We start from the raw sequence: 19302 nt of genomic DNA, 5'->3' as shown, positions 1-19302 counted from the left end.
AGGCTGAGTGGGGATTTGGGGGGTCTGGGTGCTTTGGGGGATCTTGAAGAGTTGTGGAGTGCCTTCAAGCCAACCATCCTTGGTGGTGCCAGTGGATGTCTTGGAACTCACTGCAGAGGGAAGAAGATTTTTTTCTCTCAGAGACACTGGATATCATTGACCAGAGTCACCAAGCCAGGCTTCATGGCAGAGCTGAGCTGTTCGGGGAGTTGAGGCGTAAAACTACATGTGCTGAGGGTGGGCAAGGAGGCCTATGTGTGAGGAATCTGTGAGGGGGTAGAGCATCACCTGTGGTCAAGTGATTCTCTTCCAGCTTTCAGGAAAATTTGTGCATTACGTTCCTCCAAGCCTGACCCTCGGTGTACTGCAGTTAGGTGGTGGGCTCTTGACAGAGGAGTCCGAAGCGAAGGCCCGCTGGGCCAGTTACTTTGAGCGGCTATACCAGGCTGATCCACTAGTTGTTGAGTTGGATGTCAAGGGTGTTACTGTCCCTATTGCTGACACTCCAATCAACTGTGATCCACCTTCGTTTGTGAAAACACTGGCTGCGGTGAACCAGTTAAAGTGGGGTAAAGCTCTTGGATTCTGCGGCATCCATGCTGAACTTCTCAAAGCTGATGGAAATGCTGTGCTCGTGTCATTGTATGCAGTTCTGTGCTTTGCCTGGAACACAGGCATAATCCCAACTGACTGGAAGAGGGGCCTTGTTGTCCCTCTCTGGAGAGGGAAGAGTGATCGCCAGGACTGCACCAACTACTGAGGGCTGATGCTGCTCTCTGTGCTGGGCAAGGTCTTTTCTCGGATAATTCTTGATAGGTTTCGCCACCATCTGCTTGAGTACCAGCACTCAGAGCAGTCAGACTTTACACCAAAGAGATCAACGATTGACTGTGTCCTTGCCCTTCGGGTCATCAATGAACGCAGTCGAGAGTTTTTGCAGGGGCTTTCAACAGCCTATGTTGATCTCTGCAAATTGTTTGATTCAGTGAATTGGGATGCTCTCTGGAGGATTCTTGGTGTTTGTGGGGTGCCACCAAAATTGATCAATCTGATGTCTGAGCTATACTCTGGTACTAATAGTACTGTGAGATGTGGTGATACCATCTCTGACCTATTTCCAGTTGTTACTGGAGTTCATCAGGCATGTGTATTGGCTCCCACACTTTTCAGCACTTGTATGGACTGGATTCTGGGGAGGGTGTCAGAGAGTTCAAGCTGCGGTTCATCGTTTGGGAATGTCAAGATCTCTGACCTTGATTTCGCAGATGATGCAGTCATCTTTGTGGAGACTCTGGATATCATTTTGGGGGCCTCGAGGTGCTAAATGAGGAGTGGGATCCGCTGGGGTTATGGGTTTCCTGGGTCAAAACAAAGATCCAGGCTTTCAATGACATCTTGGATGCTTATATCTTGTTTGTACCTGTTCGTGGCGAGTATGTTGTTACGGAGAGATTCACTTACCTTGGCAGTGATATTCATGTCTCTGCTGGCTGTGAGCCAGAGGTCAACAGATGTCTGGGTCGGGCCTGGGGAGTCATGGATTCACTGGATCATGGAGTGTGGCACTACCAGTACCTGTCTGGGAGGACGAAAGTCCGAGTCTTCAGGTCCTTGGTGCTTTCAGTCTTGCTCTGTGGATATGAGACTTGGACTCTGGCCAGGGATCTGACATGGAAACTTAATTTCTTTGGTACCAGGTCTCTTCAGAGAATCCTTGGCTATCATTGGTTGGACTTTGTGTCCAATCAGCGGATCTGAGAGAGACTCAAATGAAATTTGTTACCTGTATAGTCCATGAGCGTCAGCTGTGGCTGTATAGACATGTGGCTCGTTTTCCTGGCACTGATTCTGCTCACCTTCTTAGTGTATGAGGCACCTGGGCAGCCGGTGGGCCGACCACGTGCCCCTTAGTTGCAGCAGGTTTATCGGCATCTCCAGGAGATGAGGATGGACCAGGCATCTGCCAGATGGATGGCCAGACAGAGGCCCCTGGAGTACCGGAGCAAAGTGGACGCAGCGACGTGCTGCTCCGGCGCGTACTCCCATACCTGACCTGACGTGACCTGGCATGCAGGTGGATCATCCCCCTCTCTTGTTGGTCCCTCTGTGTCGGTACTGTGATTTACTTTGGAATTTCGAAATACATTGCAGACATAAATTTCTATGACTTGATTCTTCAATTTCAAATATTAATTCATTCATTCCTTCCTCACTGAATGATGCCTCATTGTACAAATAGAATTTGCAAAATGACTTGTCGACAGACGAGCAGCGGCTGAAACCCGAATCCCGTCCAGGTTCCTCCTGATGACTCCATCTTTGCTCTCTGCTTATTCAGGTTCCTTCTGTTGACTCCATTGCAGTGTTTGGTCTTTCATTCGATTATCACCTTCGGTCTTTGTTCTGTATTTTTCAGCCCGATCAGGATTCTTATTGGATTGCTCCCATGCTTTCATGCAATCGAAATCTGAATGTCTCATGTGCATGCAAATAAGCCAACCCAACTCGATTAGAACGTCAGACTAAATTTTGGAATACGTGTCCATTTCCATGAGTTTATAGATTTATTTGCACAACGAAGAGGGTTTTTTTACCCTATAATTGTCCAACTAGCTTTTGGTTCGCACCTGTTCCAAATGCAAATGCTGATCACCTTAGCTGTTAAAAGCAGTGCCAGCTTATTCTGGTGATTGAGGTCATTAGGGAAGCTAAAATGCTTGTTAGGCCCTGTGATTAGTTCGCAATGAGGCTAGGTCCATCTGGGGAAAGCCCCACCACACCCCAGGGCTTTTCACTCTCTGCAATCCCATCAGAATGCAAGATAAGTAACTCATTCCAGCCCAGGGAAAGGAGAACATTTTCAACAATGTTACAAGAACCATTTCTGTTTATACACTATGCTAATCAGCAATTACCATGCAAGTTAAGACACAGTAAAGAGGACACACAATTTGGCAAAGTCAGCAGTTAAATCTGCACCTGCAGCCTGAGAGTTCATTATTAAGGGAAAAAGACATAATGAGGGTGTCCATTCATGGCAGGCTGTTAAATGAGACCTAAGACTTGTAGGTGCTTTCCAGTGAAGTCTCAGGCATTTGGCATGAGATGGCAGTTTATACCTAGGTGGGGATTCAAACTTAGGCGACGCAGCTCAGAGGTGATTGTGCACAGTTTGAGGTGTAGACTATGCAGCCATCCATTTAGGTGTTACATAAATTACTTTCAAGGAGCTTATAGTGGGGGCAGATATGTTATAAAAGGGGGAAATGTTTTTTTTTATTCTGGACAGGAAATATTTAATTTCAGGCAAACTATATCTTGAAGTCCATATCTGAATGTAAGTTTGGAATGCTGAGAGACCAATATTAGTTTGAGGATCTGTCTAATTGGAATTAATTTTTTTTCTTCCTTCTCTTTTGCTGCTATAATAAGATTTATAGCCACCAGAGCTCTCCATTCGGGTTCTATTTGATTCGATTTCTTCTGGGCAGGGAGGGCTCAGCCCCCCCCCCCCCACAACAAGCAGGACATCACCTTGGATCTCACCGTGGCCTGCGGCACCTGGACCCCGGTTACGATATATTCTCACTCCGTCAGGCGGGTTTGAGTTGAGAGGTATGTCGGTTCGGGTTGTGAGAATGAGCTTTCAGGTTATAAATTGAAACACTGTCTTTTTAATGAGGACTGAGGAAAAAAGTGAGAACCTCAGTAAGAGCAGTGGCCCTGAGTGGCATCGCCAGTTGCGGTCAGATGGATGACAGCAGTGCTATGATGAGACTGAGAGCGGCACAGTGTGTAATGCTTGCAGCTTGCACAAATAATCCAAGCACCATCGGAATGAAGAAGATGACTACTATCGCTATGGTGATGTGGCTGGGGGCTGGCAAGATGTCCTGGAGGTGTGCAACCCACCTGGGCTCGAATATTGGCCCAGCTACAAACTGTCATCCAGGTGTCTCGTAGGCAGGGCGAGGCATCTACGTATCGACGTACCAGGCGAGAATTATTTTCAATTTTGTTTGACTGCCAGGCCAAAAATATTATCTCACTGATCCTCTCTCCGCACGTGTGATCAGGACGAATTCTGATCCAATGCATGGTGAAACGAAGGACTTGTCTTGTGATCCATGTTCTGATTCGTATTCAAATATATAACGTTCAATTCGCATAAGTAGTTCCTCGATCATGAAATGACGATCATAAAAGACAGACTTACAGATGGATGGATGGACGGGCATGAGCCAATTGCTAAAACCTCGCTTGTTGCTTCGCGTGTGCGGGGTATTTCAGACTTCTGCTACACTGCACATGACTCACCTTTGACGTCTGTCAACCAAATTTTTGAGGGGGAACTCAAATAACTTTGCAGCATTTTGGACAACCAGGGTACTTTCTGTCCAACAAGTGTCCAAATGTCCATTCTGTCTGATTAAGCTGAGCTGGCAATCCAGGCGAGTGTGATTGATGTCATCAGTCCCGAGAAATTACCCCAGTACACAAAATAGGGTATTCAACCGAGACTTCAACAAACAAGAGAGTCATGAGATCATATCCTCGTTTATTTGCGGGGGAGGGGGGGGGGGAGGGGGGTTAAAGGGTAGTTAAAAGAATGTTGAGCAATGAACAAATGAAGCACATGCATGTATTTGCACAGTGAGGGTTATGTGATTTGCCTCCACAAAGTGTTTCAACTTAAAAATTGCTTCAAAGTATTTCCCATCACCTTCTCGCCAGTAATTTGTGAGTGCAAGTCAGCATCTGTTGTTTTAGGTGTATTAGCCAGAGTATTAGCCACAGCACATGGTAGATAATTGTCCAGCTGTCTTCCACTTTGCGTACCGCATTGTCGGTCTGCTATTATGATCCTGCGCACTGTGCGGACAGTGTGCTTCAAGGCTTCCAACCATTATTGCTTCACCAGGTTCCATTAGCATTCCAGGCGCAAACAAGCAAATTGATGCAAACAGAATGGCAGAGAAAATTGTCGTGTGCACAGAGGCTAACTGGACTGCAATGCCTGGTGTTGAACTTTGTTTAACTCGTTTGCTCAGGAGAGCGTTTTCGTTTGGCTGGGCATGACGAAGAAATGTTGATTCATCAACCTCAGTCACTAATTAAAGTATTTATTTGCTGAAATGCTGTTCAGTGTGTTCCGACATCTTGTATAACCCCCCCCCCCCTTCAATTAATAATTTAATATTGGGATACCTATATAATTATAATAGTAGAAGTTCCCTTTCAAGGAAGTTCAATGTAGATTGTAGAAGGAGGCCATTGAGTGGCCTCAATATAAATGCTGAGTGTTAAGCAAGGAAGCAGCAAGTACCATTCTTGAAGTATTTGGTATGACTCAGCCAAAGTCGGGTTCGAACCGTAGACCTCCCAGACTCATGTCTGGTCTGTTCTTGGCATGTGTATTTCATCTATTTTTTTTCCAAACAATAGCATCATTATTTCAGAAGAACACATCGGAAGCTCAACTGCATCCAGAGCAGAAATGTTCACTTAATTGCCTCACCAGAATCTCAATGCAATGTCCGTCTCCTGTCGTACAGGCGACCAATGGCTGCATTGTGCTCTACCCACAGAACACACTGCAGTAACTCTCACCTTTCCCTTTTCACTTTTCACCTTTCAGCTTCAACAACTCCTCTCAGCCATAAGAGTGGTGTCATGCTGGGAATCACAACACCTTCAGCAGCTCCTTACCTTCACTGTAGAAAAAAAAAAAACAAAGATCAGCAGTGCTCGATCAGGTACCATCACAGATGACGCATCCCTTCTCATCATCTTCTTCTCAAAGCAAATTAGAACAAATAGTACATCAGCTATATGCAGCACAGCCCACATCTCATTAGCGATGAAAATAAATTAATGATTTTTCAACCTACCAGCCAATTTTGAAATTTCTAATTGGTGAAAAACAATATCTCAATGTTTGGAAGAAATATTCCTGTTCTTTATTCTTGACAAGCAAAGGAAGAATATTAAAAAGAAACAAGCTCTTTTGACTCAATGTCCTGTTCTGTGCATGCCCCAATGTTCTCCTCCTCAATCTTCCATCTGAAGTGGAATTTAAGTAAATAAACTTACTGATTGATTTAATGAGGTGTTGAGAGAGAAAAGGCACGACGAGCCATAATGGCCTCCTCCTGTGTCCAAGTTCCTTGCATTTTCCTTGTATTTCCTGCGTAATGTGCATTCACAAAAACGGAGGAAGAGCAGCACCTATGCGTATGACAACCCCTTACTTCAGTCTCTGAAAGTTAAGATTCTCTGAAAACAGTTCATCAGAAAGCTTGCAGAACATGCTTCCAAGGAATGTTAATATTTTCTCTATCTCTCGGCCTTCAAGATTCCTGCCTTCCACATAATTCAATCCTAACCAACGTATTTTAGGAATCTAGCAGCTACTGTTGTATAGCTTGTTGAACTCTTCCATTTGCGAGCAACCACTTAATGTCCTTACTTTTGGTGAGAGCTTTTCACTGACCCTTAACCAATTCAAGAAGTGACAACCTCAGTCCAGAGCTACATCATTTCAGCTTGTCCTGCTCTGCTTGTGGAGAAATATCCCATCTCTACACACTTTTTATGGAGATACCACTATTTTGGATAATGTTGGTCCTTCCTGGCAGCTGTAAAAGCTGGAACGTTTGGTTTCAAGAGGTCCAGTGTGGCTCGTCTGCCACTCCTGTTTATCTCCATCCATCTTTGTCGAGCTGGACCTGCCAGGGTCAGTTCTCCGGGGAGAGGCCTCCCAGGATTTTCTGTCGGTTTTGTAATTCAAAAAAGGCACACCAAGAGCTTTGGTCTTGTAAGCATGTCACTTATATCCTTTTGGCTGTTTTGTCAACTCTTTTGTCCATGTGTTGTAGTTGTCAACTTACAGATGCTGCCACTGTCGAAAAGATACAGAATGCATCCATTCGTGCATTGAGCCAATTTATAGACTTCACTAAGAGGTGGAACCACAATATAATTAAATAGATATCTTGATTATTTTATGCCATTCTTTTTTCCTACAGGAGGAGTGGCAATGGTTGAATAAAAGGAGATGGTATCAATGGATTTGGTCATAATGTGATGGTCTCATGTATCTCAAAGTTATTCTTATGTTTCTACTCCATGCACACGAAATGAAAAGAGGGGTTAAGCAATTGGTTCATGTCCATCCATCTGTCCATCCGTCTGTTTGTTTGTCTGTCTACAAACATCAGTTAATTTATTTAAATCAAATGTTTTATTTTGACCACAAATCGGAAAACAAATCTGCCGTTTTACTGTACTTCGTCTGAATTTGTCCCGATAGTACATGCGCAGAGAGGATCAGTGAGATAATATCTTTCACTCTGTCTGACTGTCTGACAGTCAAACATAATTCAAAATCATTCGAAACGGGAAACTTACTGTTTTTTAAGGACGTCATAAGGGACACAAACAACAGGCACGAGTAACGAATGTAACGTGTCAGATTAGGTGTTGTAATTGCCACTGTGTCAACGGTGGTAAAATCTGGAATTAATTTATTGATATGACTTTTAAAATCTTTATTTTATTTAAATTGAATAATATTCTTGAACACTGCAGAACACAAATAACCTTCTTTGCACTTTCAAAGGCCTCCAGTTTTGCAGTAACATGTTGGACATGTTGCATTGGACATGTTAAATCAGGTGGTGTATAAGGGTAATGGATAAGACTGTTTCAATAGTGCTAGAAGCTTCTGGAATTTTTTTTGAGCAATCTTTAATATTATTATTTTATTTAAATTGAAGCATAATATTCTCTAGCTGTTTTTGTTTTGCAGGTATATTTGCAGATAGACTGTCCTAATGTCCACCTTTATTATCTTATCCCTTCCTCGAGGGATAATTGATTTGACATTCCTTGGAAGGGAACATATTGTTATGGCAGAAGCATCATGCAAGCAACACTTGCTTTCTGCTCAGAAATTCCGTTAATTGAATAAAAGATGGCATCAATGGATTGCTGATGCAGCCGCTTGTTAAAAATTACAGATTGCATTTAATTGTCCATTGAGGCGACATGGCCTGATATGGATAGAAAGAAAGTGGTTGAAAGGTTAACAGGGAGGAAAAACATCACAGCAGAGATCAAAATTAGGATGTGGAGATTGAGAGGTCACATGTTGCGCTTGCAATATCAAGATACTTCAGACCGAAAAGCATAATCTTCTGGGCACCTGATGGGAAGGGAAGGGTTGGACGGCCAAGAGAGAGCTGATGAGGAATTGTCGAGTAGGAAATGAAATTAATGAAGGTCACCTGGAATAAAATTGGAACGTGGGCTCAAAACCGACAACAGTGGTGAAAGTTCAGAAAAAGCACCACATGTCAGGCGCCATGATTGGATAATAAGCAAGTAACCAAAAATGGATTGGTTAATGTCCTCATACACCACCTGATTGATGTTTGACACTGAAATGACTGACACACCGATTTGTTGACATAAAACGTCATGCGATGTCAAAATTAAAAGCGTTTTTGGGATGTGTGAGCGAGAGGAAAATAGTTTTGAATTTTCAGGAACAGGCATCGGTTGAAGTATGCTGCTGAACGAACGCTGATTGCTCAACAATGACTGAAGGTCCCAATATAAATCTGCATCCTGAAAAGAGAACTCAAGATAATCACGTGACAACTTAATGGTTTCTGTGACAATGAAAAAAAACAGAAATTGCCGAAAATTATTATTTTTATTTTTTGGCCCGAACAACATCATTAAATGTTGAAGAATTGAGCACCGCGTTGATCGACGTGGTGGCTGTTTTCATTTCAATGATACGAGCTGTAGCCGACAGGTGAAGAGTAAAGATAGCTCAACAGGCCCGTATCATGGAGCAGCAATTCCAAGTCGGGTAAACCTTTCCATCACGAGCAACTTCGACTCTTGTACCCAATATAATTACCTTTAAAAAGGCGATAGTTGGTCAAAGGAAACCCCGATACGCAAGTACAATATAGTACTGGGGCGATGCACAGGGTGGCAAAAAGCAATTTGTTCGAAAAGGAGAATAATTAATTTATATTGTTTGTCAAAAACGAGAACAGGCTGTACAGCATTACTCTGAGTGTTCTGTAATTCTTCGTCCCATGCTGAGAAGGCAGCACAAAATTATTGTTCTCTAAACCATAATATTTAATCTGTAAGAGGAAATTTAATATGCTGTTGCTATATTTTTACTAATCGTGCCTACCCGTTGCTTCACTGACGGATTTTTAATAAAAAGGCAGCATGTTGTATTACATAAATGCGTTGCATGTCTGATGTCTACATAGGAGTGTCAATGAGGATGTAATATGATGAAGTAAAGCATGCGGGAAAAGGATATTTTATAACACGTAATTGTTGTTGTCATAAATGTGGTTGTTCTTGTTTTTGTGCTCCTTCCGTGTTCTGTTATATATTTTTGTGTTGCTCAGAGATGTACGACTGTATTTGATTTTGTCACTGCTGATGTTGTCGTTGGAACCGCTGCATTAAGGCTCCAACGGGGGTAAAAAAAAAAAAAAAAAGACCATGGGTATTGGTGAGGGTGACATGAGATGGTAAGCTTGGATTTTGGAAGAGATTCAACAAGTGAGGGTGACTTGAAGAATGCATGCATCATGTCGGAGCTTTGGGAAGGGGTGTGGGTGTGTTGAAGGCCTGAGACACCAGGTAGAGCTAAACCAGTGGAGAAGTGGTAAAAACAGAGGCCATCGGTATGTCGGTGATGAGAGAGCAAATCACAGAAGATACCAATAACGTTGAGAGCTTTAGATTCGACAGAATCTTGGAAAGACAGATGTGATGTTGGAGTGCCAGCCCATACAGGAGAGCTCTACTCCATTGAGCTGCAAATGTAGGCCTTGTAGACTGTGAGTAGCTCTGATTTTCCAATGAAAGATTGGGATTGATGAAGGGTACCCAGTCTGTGACTGACTTTGGAGACAAGCTTTGCCCAACATATATATAGTCAGCCCAGGAGAAGGTGTGGTTGATCGTGAGGCCTAAAAGGTCATGTGACTGAACCTCTTACAGAGACTGATAGTGGAAAAGGTGGATTCTTTAATGCTCCTTCCAAAGTTTAATTAATCATGTTTATCGGACAAATTGCGAGAACTTTCTGTGCCCCCCAAAAATTCAAAATTTGTTAAATTATTTTATTGGATGTGAGGCACAAACGTCTCAATATGTCTACCCCTCTTCTTTCCTGCAGTTCACCTCCCTCACTCGCACTTTTTTGACGGGAATCCAAAGCCATTGCAGCTGTTTCATCATGACAGAATTGGTGAGCGTTCTCAACGTATGTGCGCACACACACACACACACACACACACACACACACACACACACACACACACACACACACACACACACACACACACACACACACACACACACACACACACACACACACACACACACCTCATTGGTAAGTCCAGCAGTATAATTTATATGCCTCTTAAGACGAAAATTTTAAAAAAAGAACTTTTTTTTAACAAAAGCTTTTTGAAACTTCTCCTGAACGTTCCTACAGAATAAATTATAATTTCCAGTACTGAACTGTGGTTTTCAAGTTCCTCTTTAAAATGGTGAGCGTTTTGAGAATCATTGGGCACTCATCTGTCCCACATCCACATTTGCAGTCATGCCCCCACTTTGAAAAATTAGAGGTTATCTGGGTGCCTATTCTCCAGCGGAGAAGACCTTCTCCTTTTCTCCACTGACATTCATCAATACATCATCTCTTGTAATATCGACAACTTATTTTCATTGTCTGTATTTGTTTAACTATAATCAGGACAACTATTACGGAAGAACCACCATCACAACAAAAAACAACAATAACAACAGAACTGAAATGTCAACTAATGTACAATTGTAGGGCTGACAGGATGGCCTAGAGGTACGCATATTTACCTCTAAGCTGTTTAGCATGGGTTCAAATCTTGATCCAGCTATCAACTGTCATCTCAGTGTTTTACAGTTTCACAGGCAGGGGGATTCATCAATGTGTGTGCCATCCCACGAACAGACGTTAAACTGGGCATCCCATCTGCAGGTATTCGTTGGTGGACATTAAAGACCCCATGGTGTGCTTCGCGAAGGGCAGGCGAGCCATCACCGGCACCAGGATTAAATTCTCAATTTCTGTCCTAACTGCTGCTGGGAAGGCAATGGCAAACCACCCAGTAATATTACCCTTGCCAAGAAACTGCTTCAGCAGCACCAACTCTCTGTAACATAGTATGGTACATCACAATCATAATATAGTTGTAATGGTAGACTTAATGCCTAAGGGATTACATCATCCTTCTCCTTGCTGTAGAATTGGGCCTTATTGAGCAATAAGCAGGATACATTTTCAAAATTGACATATCGTATGACTTTCACTTTATTGCTTAACAGGTGCAGGCATCGGTTCAAGAAGTTCAATTATTAAATAAGTACAATGTTGTTGTGGAAAAAAAAAAAACATCACAAAGTTACAAGAGATCTGCTTTCCTTCCATGATGATTTAATGAAGTCTTTATTTATTTATTCGTATGCAGTCTTTCGATGCTTGACTGCATCATTTTCTGGGGGCACAACTACGCTGCTGATGCAATGCCCCTGTTACCATCCTTGGAAGGATGATAGGCTGAGTCAACCCACCTGGTGTTAATTCAACGAGTAGATCCTAGGATCTTAAGGTAGCCATCTTAACCGTTAATTGCCAACACCAGGCTATGAAGACTTTGTTCTTTTAGAATCCAAGATAGTGCAATGGAATAACATTCGGTCATTGCATCACGAGCAATTTTATGCGTAAGCTCCATACGGCCGTGTCTTTCAACAAGTTCTACCCCAAGGGGACCTCTAAATTTATTTATTTTATCTCCAGAATACCCCCACAGCACTCCACAGTGATGCGGCGAGAATTTTCGATGAGCTCATCATCATGTCTTCCAGCATTCATGTAACATCAGTGCGCCAAACACGACTCGATGAAGATTTCCTCGTCGGCTCATGATGTTTGGAATACAAATGTCTCGAGTGCAATTTCAAGTTGACATGCTGCCAGTCCGAAGGCAACTTTCTGGGGGCCCTGACAGGTCATTAAGCATAGCGAAATGTTTATTCAATTCTAGCCCAGGCCGTTCTGGGATACACTTCTTGGACGCTGTGGACCCGAGGCTAATTACATATTGAGAGCATGAAGAGTTTCCTCTCCGTAAATAATGTAACGGACTACGGAAATTAAGATGAGTATTTAAAAAGATATTTTGCAATCATGATATTCCTGGGTGGGAAATTCATGATAAAATTACTTTGGATTTTCATGTATGATCTCCTTAGAGATTTGGAGATGGTGGAGAATATATAGCAGCTGGATTTATGAATTTGGTGAAATTGTTATTGATTCGTAACTACAGGGCGAAATGGATATTCCGCAATAATTGCGAATGGTTTCCCAAAGTATGCATTATATTCTAGCTTGTGTGCCTTCTGACCCAATATGTAGCCAATCAGCAAACAGTTTGTCTTTATACTAAGCAGCTCGGCACTTCTCCCTAAATGATTGCCAAACTCAATAAGCGAAGTAGTGGGAAGCAGAATTTTTCAGTAGGGAGAGCATGAATTTCAACTAACCTCACACTGTGCATTGTGCATTGTGCATTGTCCAATCTCTCTCCCAATCTCTCTCTCTCTCTCTCTCTCTCTCTCTCTCTCTCCCAATCTCTCTCTCTCTCTCTCTCTCTCTCTCTCTCTCTCTCTCTCTCTCTCTCTCTCTCTCTCTCTCTCTCTCTCTCTCTCTCTCTCTCTCTCTCTCTCTCTCTCTCTCTCTCTCTCTCTCTCTCTCTCTCTCTCTCTCTCTCTCTCTCTCTCTCTCTCTCTCTCTCTCTCTCTCTCTCTCTCTCTCTCTCTCTCTCTCTCTCTCTCTCTCTCTCTCTCTCTCTCTCTCTCTCTCTCTCTCTCTCTCTCTCTCTCTCTCTCTCTCTCTCTCTCTCTCTCTCTCTCTCTCTCTCTCTCTCTCTCTCTCTCTCTCTCTCTCTCTCTCTCTCTCTCTCTCTCTCTCTCTCTCTCTCTCTCTCTCTCTCTCTCTCTCTCTCTCTCTCTCTCTCTCTCTCTCTCTCTCTCTCTCTCTCTCTCTCTCTCTCTCTCTCTCTCTCTCTCTCTCTCTCTCTCTCTCTCTCTCTCTCTCTCTCTCTCTCTCTCTCTCTCTCTCTCTCTCTCTCTCTCTCTCTCTCTCTCTCTCTCTCTCTCTCTCTCTCTCTCTCTCTCTCTCTCTCTCTCTCTCTCTCTCTCTCTCTCTCTCTCTCTCTCTCTCTCTCTCTCTCTCTCTCTCTCTCTCTCTCTCTCTCTCTCTCTCTCTCTCTCTCTCTCTCTCTCTCTCTCTCTCTCTCTCTCTCTCTCTCTCTCTCTCTCTCTCTCTCTCTCTCTCTCTCTCTCTCTCTCTCTCTCTCTCTCTCTCTCTCTCTCTCTCTCTCTCTCTCTCTCTCTCTCTCTCTCTCTCTCTCTCTCTCTCTCTCTCTCTCTCTCTCTCTCTCTCTCTCTCTCTCTCTCTCTCTCTCTCTCTCTCTCTCTCTCTCTCTCTCTCTCTCTCTCTCTCTCTCTCTCTCTCTCTCTCTCTCTCTCTCTCTCTCTCTCTCTCTCTCTCTCTCTCTCTCTCTCTCTCTCTCTCTCTCTCTCTCTCTCTCTCTCTCTCTCTCTCTCTCTCTCTCTCTCTCTCTCTCTCTCTCTCTCTCTCTCTCTCTCTCTCTCTCTCTCTCTCTCTCTCTCTCTCTCTCTCTCTTACCTGACGACGCCTCCCCCAACCACTCTTCAAACTCTACTTAGACAGCCCAGCTCTAAATTATTGTATGTTTCTGCAGATTTTGTGGTCGAACCTAGCCCCAATGCATCAAAATAAATTGAAAAGAGAATGGGGTGACAGGTGTGGAAGGTAAATACTTTGAAGCTTACCTTATGTATTGGTCAACTCGAGAGAATGTGAACTCTTGCCAGGCCTTGTTTATTGTGGTGTGTCATATTCTTAATAATACGTCCTTTATAGACATACTCACATTCAATTAGTATGTACTTTATAGATGTGCTCGTGTTGTAAATGTACGGACTTTACAGAGGTTCTCCATTGAAAAAAGATAACGTGAAATACTGGCTACCACCAGCTGGCGTTTGTGGCCGACATTTGCACATTATGTGCAGACAGACCGACAGAGAGACAAACTAACAAACTGACCCAAATGCAATACCCTTTGAAAAGGGTATTAAGAAATCATTTGATGACCTACTTATCCTTATCGTGTCTTTCAACAAACAAGGCCACAACAAAATCTCGCCATTTCTTCGTATCCATCGCCAACTCTTCCATTTCTCTCACTTCCATCCCATTTAAAGGTTTTCCTACTACTTGGACAGTCGTCTAAGTTACTCTTGGTCTTTTTCTCCTTCTTTACCCTCTTGATGTCGAGAACATTGTCTTCATCTTTCTTCATTGCGTGTCTGAACCATCTCCATCTTCTGTCTTAAATTTCTTCATTGATATGTTTTTGTCCTTCATATATCTTTCTCAGTTCCTCCATCTTTATCCGACATTGTTGGGAAATCAACAAATGTTCATAGGTCTTCAATCTTTTTTCTTCCATTCAAAAAAAATCTCTACTTCCGATTGAGCATTGAATCTCATCAGCTGAGTTTTCTCGATAGGAAAAGTTAACAAGTTAAATACGCCTGGTTATTCATTATCAATGGTTTATTCCAATTAAAACCAGTCTTCCCTGGGCAGCACACACAGCTCGGATGATTTCACTAATGTTATACACTTACTATTGATGGATCTACAAGGTGTCCAAAAGGTCGGAACGAGATAGCATTTTGGCGAATGCACTAAAATAATTAATTTTTACATTAGTTTTTGTCTACATAGTCAAGGCTTGTAGAAGAGCTGGTATGCTGAATGCAACAGGATGTAACAGACAAAAACAAGGGGCAAAACACACAAAAGTAGTAGTAGAGATGCATGCAAAATGAACTGTGGAGATGTATACAAAAGGAGCAATGGAGATGCATGCAAAAGGAGCAGTGGAGATGCATGCAAAAGGAGGAGTAGAGATGCATGCAAAAGGAGCAGTAGATATGCATGTAAAAGGAGCATTGGAGATGCACTCCGAAGGAGCAGGAGAGATGCATGCAAAAGGAGGAGTAGAGATGCATGCAAAAGGAGGATTAGAGATGGACGCAATTGGAGCAGTCGAGATGCATGCAAAAGGAGCAGTACATATGCATGCAAAAGGAGCAGTAGAGATGCCCGAAAAAGGAGCAGTAGAGCTGCATGCAAAAGGAGCAGTAGATATGAACGCAATAGGAGCAGTAGAGATACACGCAATTTGAGCAGTAAAGATGCATGCAAAAGGAGCAATACATATGCACACAATAGGAGCAGTAGAGATGCACAAAAAAGGAGCAGTGGAGATGCACACAATAGGAGCAGTAGAGATGCACGAAATAGGAGCAGTAGAGATGCACGAAATCGGAGCACGAGATATGCATGCAAAAGGAGCAGTAGAGCTGCATGCAAAAGGAGCAGTAGATATGAACGCAATAGGAGCATGGAGATGCACGAAAAAGGAGCAGTAGAGCTGCATGCAAAAGCAGCAGTAGATATGCACACAATAGGAGAAGTAGAGATGCACGCAATAGGAGCAGTGGATTTGAATGCAATAGGGGAAGTAGATATGCACGCATTAGGAGCAGTAGAGATGCATGCAAAAGCAGCAGTAAAGATGCATGCAAAAGGAGCAGTGGAGATGCATGCAAAATGAACTGTTAAGATGCATGCAAAAGGAGCAGTAGAGATGCACGCAAAAGGAGCAGTAGATATGCACGCAATAGGAGCAGTAGATATGCACACAATAGGAGCAGTGGAGATGCATGCAATAGGAGCAGTAGATATGCACGCAATCGGAGCAGTAGATATGCACGCAATAGGAGCAGTAGATATGCACGCAATAGGAGCAGTAGAGATGCACGCAATAGGAGCAGTGGATATGCACGCAAAAGGAGCAGTAGATATACATGCAATAGGAGAAGTAGATATGCACGCAATAGGAGAAGTAGATGTGCACGCAATAGTAGTAGTAGATATGCACGTAATAGTAGCAGTAGATATGCACGCAATAGGAGCAGCAGATATGCACGCAATCAGAGCAGTAGATATGCATGCAATATAAGCAGTAGAGATGCATGCAATAGGAGCAGTAGCTATGCATGCAAAAGGAGCAGTAGATATGCACGCAATAGGAGCAGTAGAGATGCGCACAATAGGAGCAGTAGATATGCATGCAATAGGAGCAGTAGATATGCATGCAATAGGAGCAGTGGAGATGGACGCAAAAGGAACTGTTAAGATGCATGCAAAAGGAGCAGTAGATATGCACGCAATCAGAGAAGTAGATATGCACGCAATAGGAGCAGTAGAGATGCACGCAATAGAAGTAGATATGCACGCAATAGGAGAAGTAGATATGCACGCAATAGTAGCAGTAGATATGAACGTAATAGTAGCAGTAGATATGCACGCAATAGGAGCAGCAGATATGCACGCAATCGGAGCAGTAGATATGCATGCAATAGGAGCATTAGAGATGCACGCAATAGGAGCAGTAGATATGCACACAAAAGGAGCAGTAGATATGTACGCAATAAGAGCAGTAGAGATGCACGCAATAGAAGTAGATATGCACGCAATAGGAGAAGTAGATATGCACGCAATAGTAGCAGTAGATATGAACGTAATAGTAGCAGTAGATATGCACGCAATAGGAGCAGCAGATATGCACGCAATCGGAGCAGTAGATATGCATGCAATAGGAGCATTAGAGATGCACGCAATAGGAGCAGTAGATATGCACACAAAAGGAGCAGTAGATATGTACGCAATAGGAGCAGTAGAGATGTGCACAATAGGAGCAGTGGATTTGCATGCAATAGGAGAAGTAGATATCCACGCAAAAGGAGCAATAGAGATGCATGCAAAAGGAGCAGTGAAGATGCACGCAAAATGAGTGGAGCTTACTAATAAATGTCCAAAGTTAATGTATACGTAGAATCGAAAATTCTTTGCAAGTTAATGACCAACAATTCAAACATTTACTGTAATTTACTCAATTAGTGGTAATAGCGAACAAAGTGAGCTTAATTCTTAACGCGTGCACATGAGAGAATAGGAAACAACAACAGCAACAACAACAACACAATACCCCTGGCTAATTGGAATCCGTGTCGTTAGCTATGAGCTTTTGCTTCCGGTTGTTTTTAAACGCTGTGCGGTGTATAAACATGATTGGGTTTTATTTCTATCTTGTGAATATTACTTAACGCGTGCACATGAGAGAATAGAAAACAACAAAAACAACACAATACCCTGCCAATTGTGAATCAGTGTCGTTGCCTATGACCCTTTTGCTTCCGTTTTTGTTTTATTTCTGGTTTTTTTTTGTTTCCGGTTTTTGTCATGGGGAATGATGCATGCTGGGAGATAAAGGCATCGTCAGAGACATGAAAGACCCAAATAATATCAGACATGGTGTATATTTCCTCCACTGATTTTAATAAAGATATCTCCCGCATCATCAAAAAATAATTTTTAATCGTGATTTACATTATTTGATCGCTGATTCTGAATCCAGGCCGAAGTAACCGGAAATTCTTAATGTGGAAAATATGAGGAGTTTGCGAACGGGCTGAGTGGACACTTGGGGGGTCTGGGTGCTTTGGGGGGTCCTGAAGAGTTGTGGAGCGCCTTCAAGACCACCGTCCTTGATGTTGCCAGTGGATGCCTTGGAGCTCACCGCAGGGCAAAGAAGAATTTTGTCTCTCAAGGGACACTGGATACCATTGACCAGAGTCGCAGGGCCAGGCTGAATGGCAGAGCTGAGCTGTTCAGGGAGCTGAGGCGTAAAACTGTATGTGCACTGAAGGTGGACAAGGAGGCCTATGTGCGAGGAATCTGTGAGGGGGTAGAGCATCACCTGTGGACAGGTGATTCTCGTCCCGCTTACAGGGGAATTCGCGCATTACGTTCATCCAAGCCCATCCCTCGGAGCACTACAGTTCGAGCAGAGAGTGGTAGGCTCTTGACAGAGGAGTCTGAAGTGAAGGCCCGCTGGGCCGGTTACTTTGAGCGGTTGTACCAGGCTGATCCCCCAACTGTCGAGTTGGACGTCAAGGGTGTTACAATCCCTGTTGCTGACCCTCGAATCAACTGTGGTCCACCTACGCTTGTGGAAACACAGGCTGCGGTGAACCAGTTGAAACGGGGCAAAGCTCCAGGGATCTGTGGCATCCATGCCGAACTTCTCAAGGCTGGTGGAAATGCTGCACTCATGTCGTTGCATGCAGTTTTGTGCTCTGCCTGGAACACAGGCATCATCCCAACTGACTGGAAGAGGGGCCTTGTTGTCCCTCTCTGGAAAGGGAAGGGTGATCGCCAAGACTGCAACAACTACCGAGGGGTGACGCTGCTCTCAGTGCCGGGCAAGGTCTTTGCTCGGATAATTCTCGATAGGGTTCGCCACCATCTGCTTGAGCACCAGCGTCCAGAGCAGTCAGGCTTTACACCAAAGAAGTCAACGATTGACCGTATCCTTGCACTTTGTGTCCTCACCGAACGCAGACGAGAGTTTCGGCAGGGGCTGCTTGCAGCCTATGTTGATCTCTGTAAAGCGTTCGATTCAGTGAATCGGGATGTCCTCTGGAGGATTCTTGGTCTTCGTGGGGTGCCACCAAAACTGATCGATCTGATGTCTGAACTCTACTCTGGTACTGTGAGTGCTGTGAAGTGTGGTGGTACCATCTCTGACTTATTTCCAGTTGTTACTGGAGTTCGTCAGGGATGTGTACTTGCCCCCACACTTTTGAGCACTTGTATGGACTGGATTTTTGGGAGGATGTCGGAGAGATCAAGTTGCGGTGCGTCATTTGGGAATGTCAAGATCTCGGACCTTGACTTTGCAGATGATGCAGTCATCTTTGCGGAGACTTTAAACATCCTCTTGGGGGCCCTCGAGGTGCTGAATGAGGAGTCGGAGCCGTTGGGATTACGGGTTTCTTGGGTCAAAACTAAGATCCAGGCTTTCGGTGACATCTTGGATGTTGCTGTCCTGTCTGTGTCTGTTTGTGGTGAGGATGTTGAGGTCGTGGAGAGATTCACTTACCTTGGCAGTGATATTCATGTCTCTGCTGGCTGCGAGTCAGAGGTCAATAAACATCTGGGTTGGGCCTGGGGAGTCATGGATTCACTGGATCATG

General features: G+C 43.7%; 1 protein-coding gene across 1 annotated transcript; it reads left to right on the top strand.

Moving 5' to 3' along the window:
- The first annotated feature begins 15441 nt into the window (after positions 1 to 15441).
- Positions 15442 to 17327, top strand: LOC147033474 (uncharacterized). The gene is made up of 4 exons (XM_085871917.1): positions 15442 to 15626; positions 15838 to 16082; positions 16246 to 16322; positions 16439 to 17327. Exons 1-4 carry the CDS (start codon positions 15442 to 15444, stop codon positions 17069 to 17071), a joined length of 1140 nt encoding a protein of 379 aa, XP_085728043.1. The 3' UTR covers positions 17072 to 17327.
- Positions 17328 to 19302: the final 1975 nt, after the last annotated feature.

This window comes from Eptatretus burgeri, chromosome 2 (genome assembly GCF_056783735.1).
Source record: "Eptatretus burgeri isolate ZD-2024b chromosome 2, Ebu_testis_v1, whole genome shotgun sequence".
NCBI classification, from domain to species: Eukaryota; Metazoa; Chordata; class Myxini; order Myxiniformes; family Myxinidae; genus Eptatretus; species Eptatretus burgeri.
This window is presented reverse-complemented; position numbering and strand designations above follow the sequence as displayed.

Coding starts and splice junctions, on each gene's coding strand:
- LOC147033474 (XM_085871917.1), top strand. CDS start 15,442: ATGCACAAAAAAGGAGCAGTGGAGATGCACACAATAGGAGCAGTAGAG. Junction 15,627..15,837: donor AGATGCACGAAAAAGGAGCA/GTAGAGCTGCAT, acceptor TGCATGCAAAAG/GAGCAGTAGAGATGCACGCA. Junction 16,083..16,245: donor ATATACATGCAATAGGAGAA/GTAGATATGCAC, acceptor TGCATGCAATAG/GAGCAGTAGCTATGCATGCA.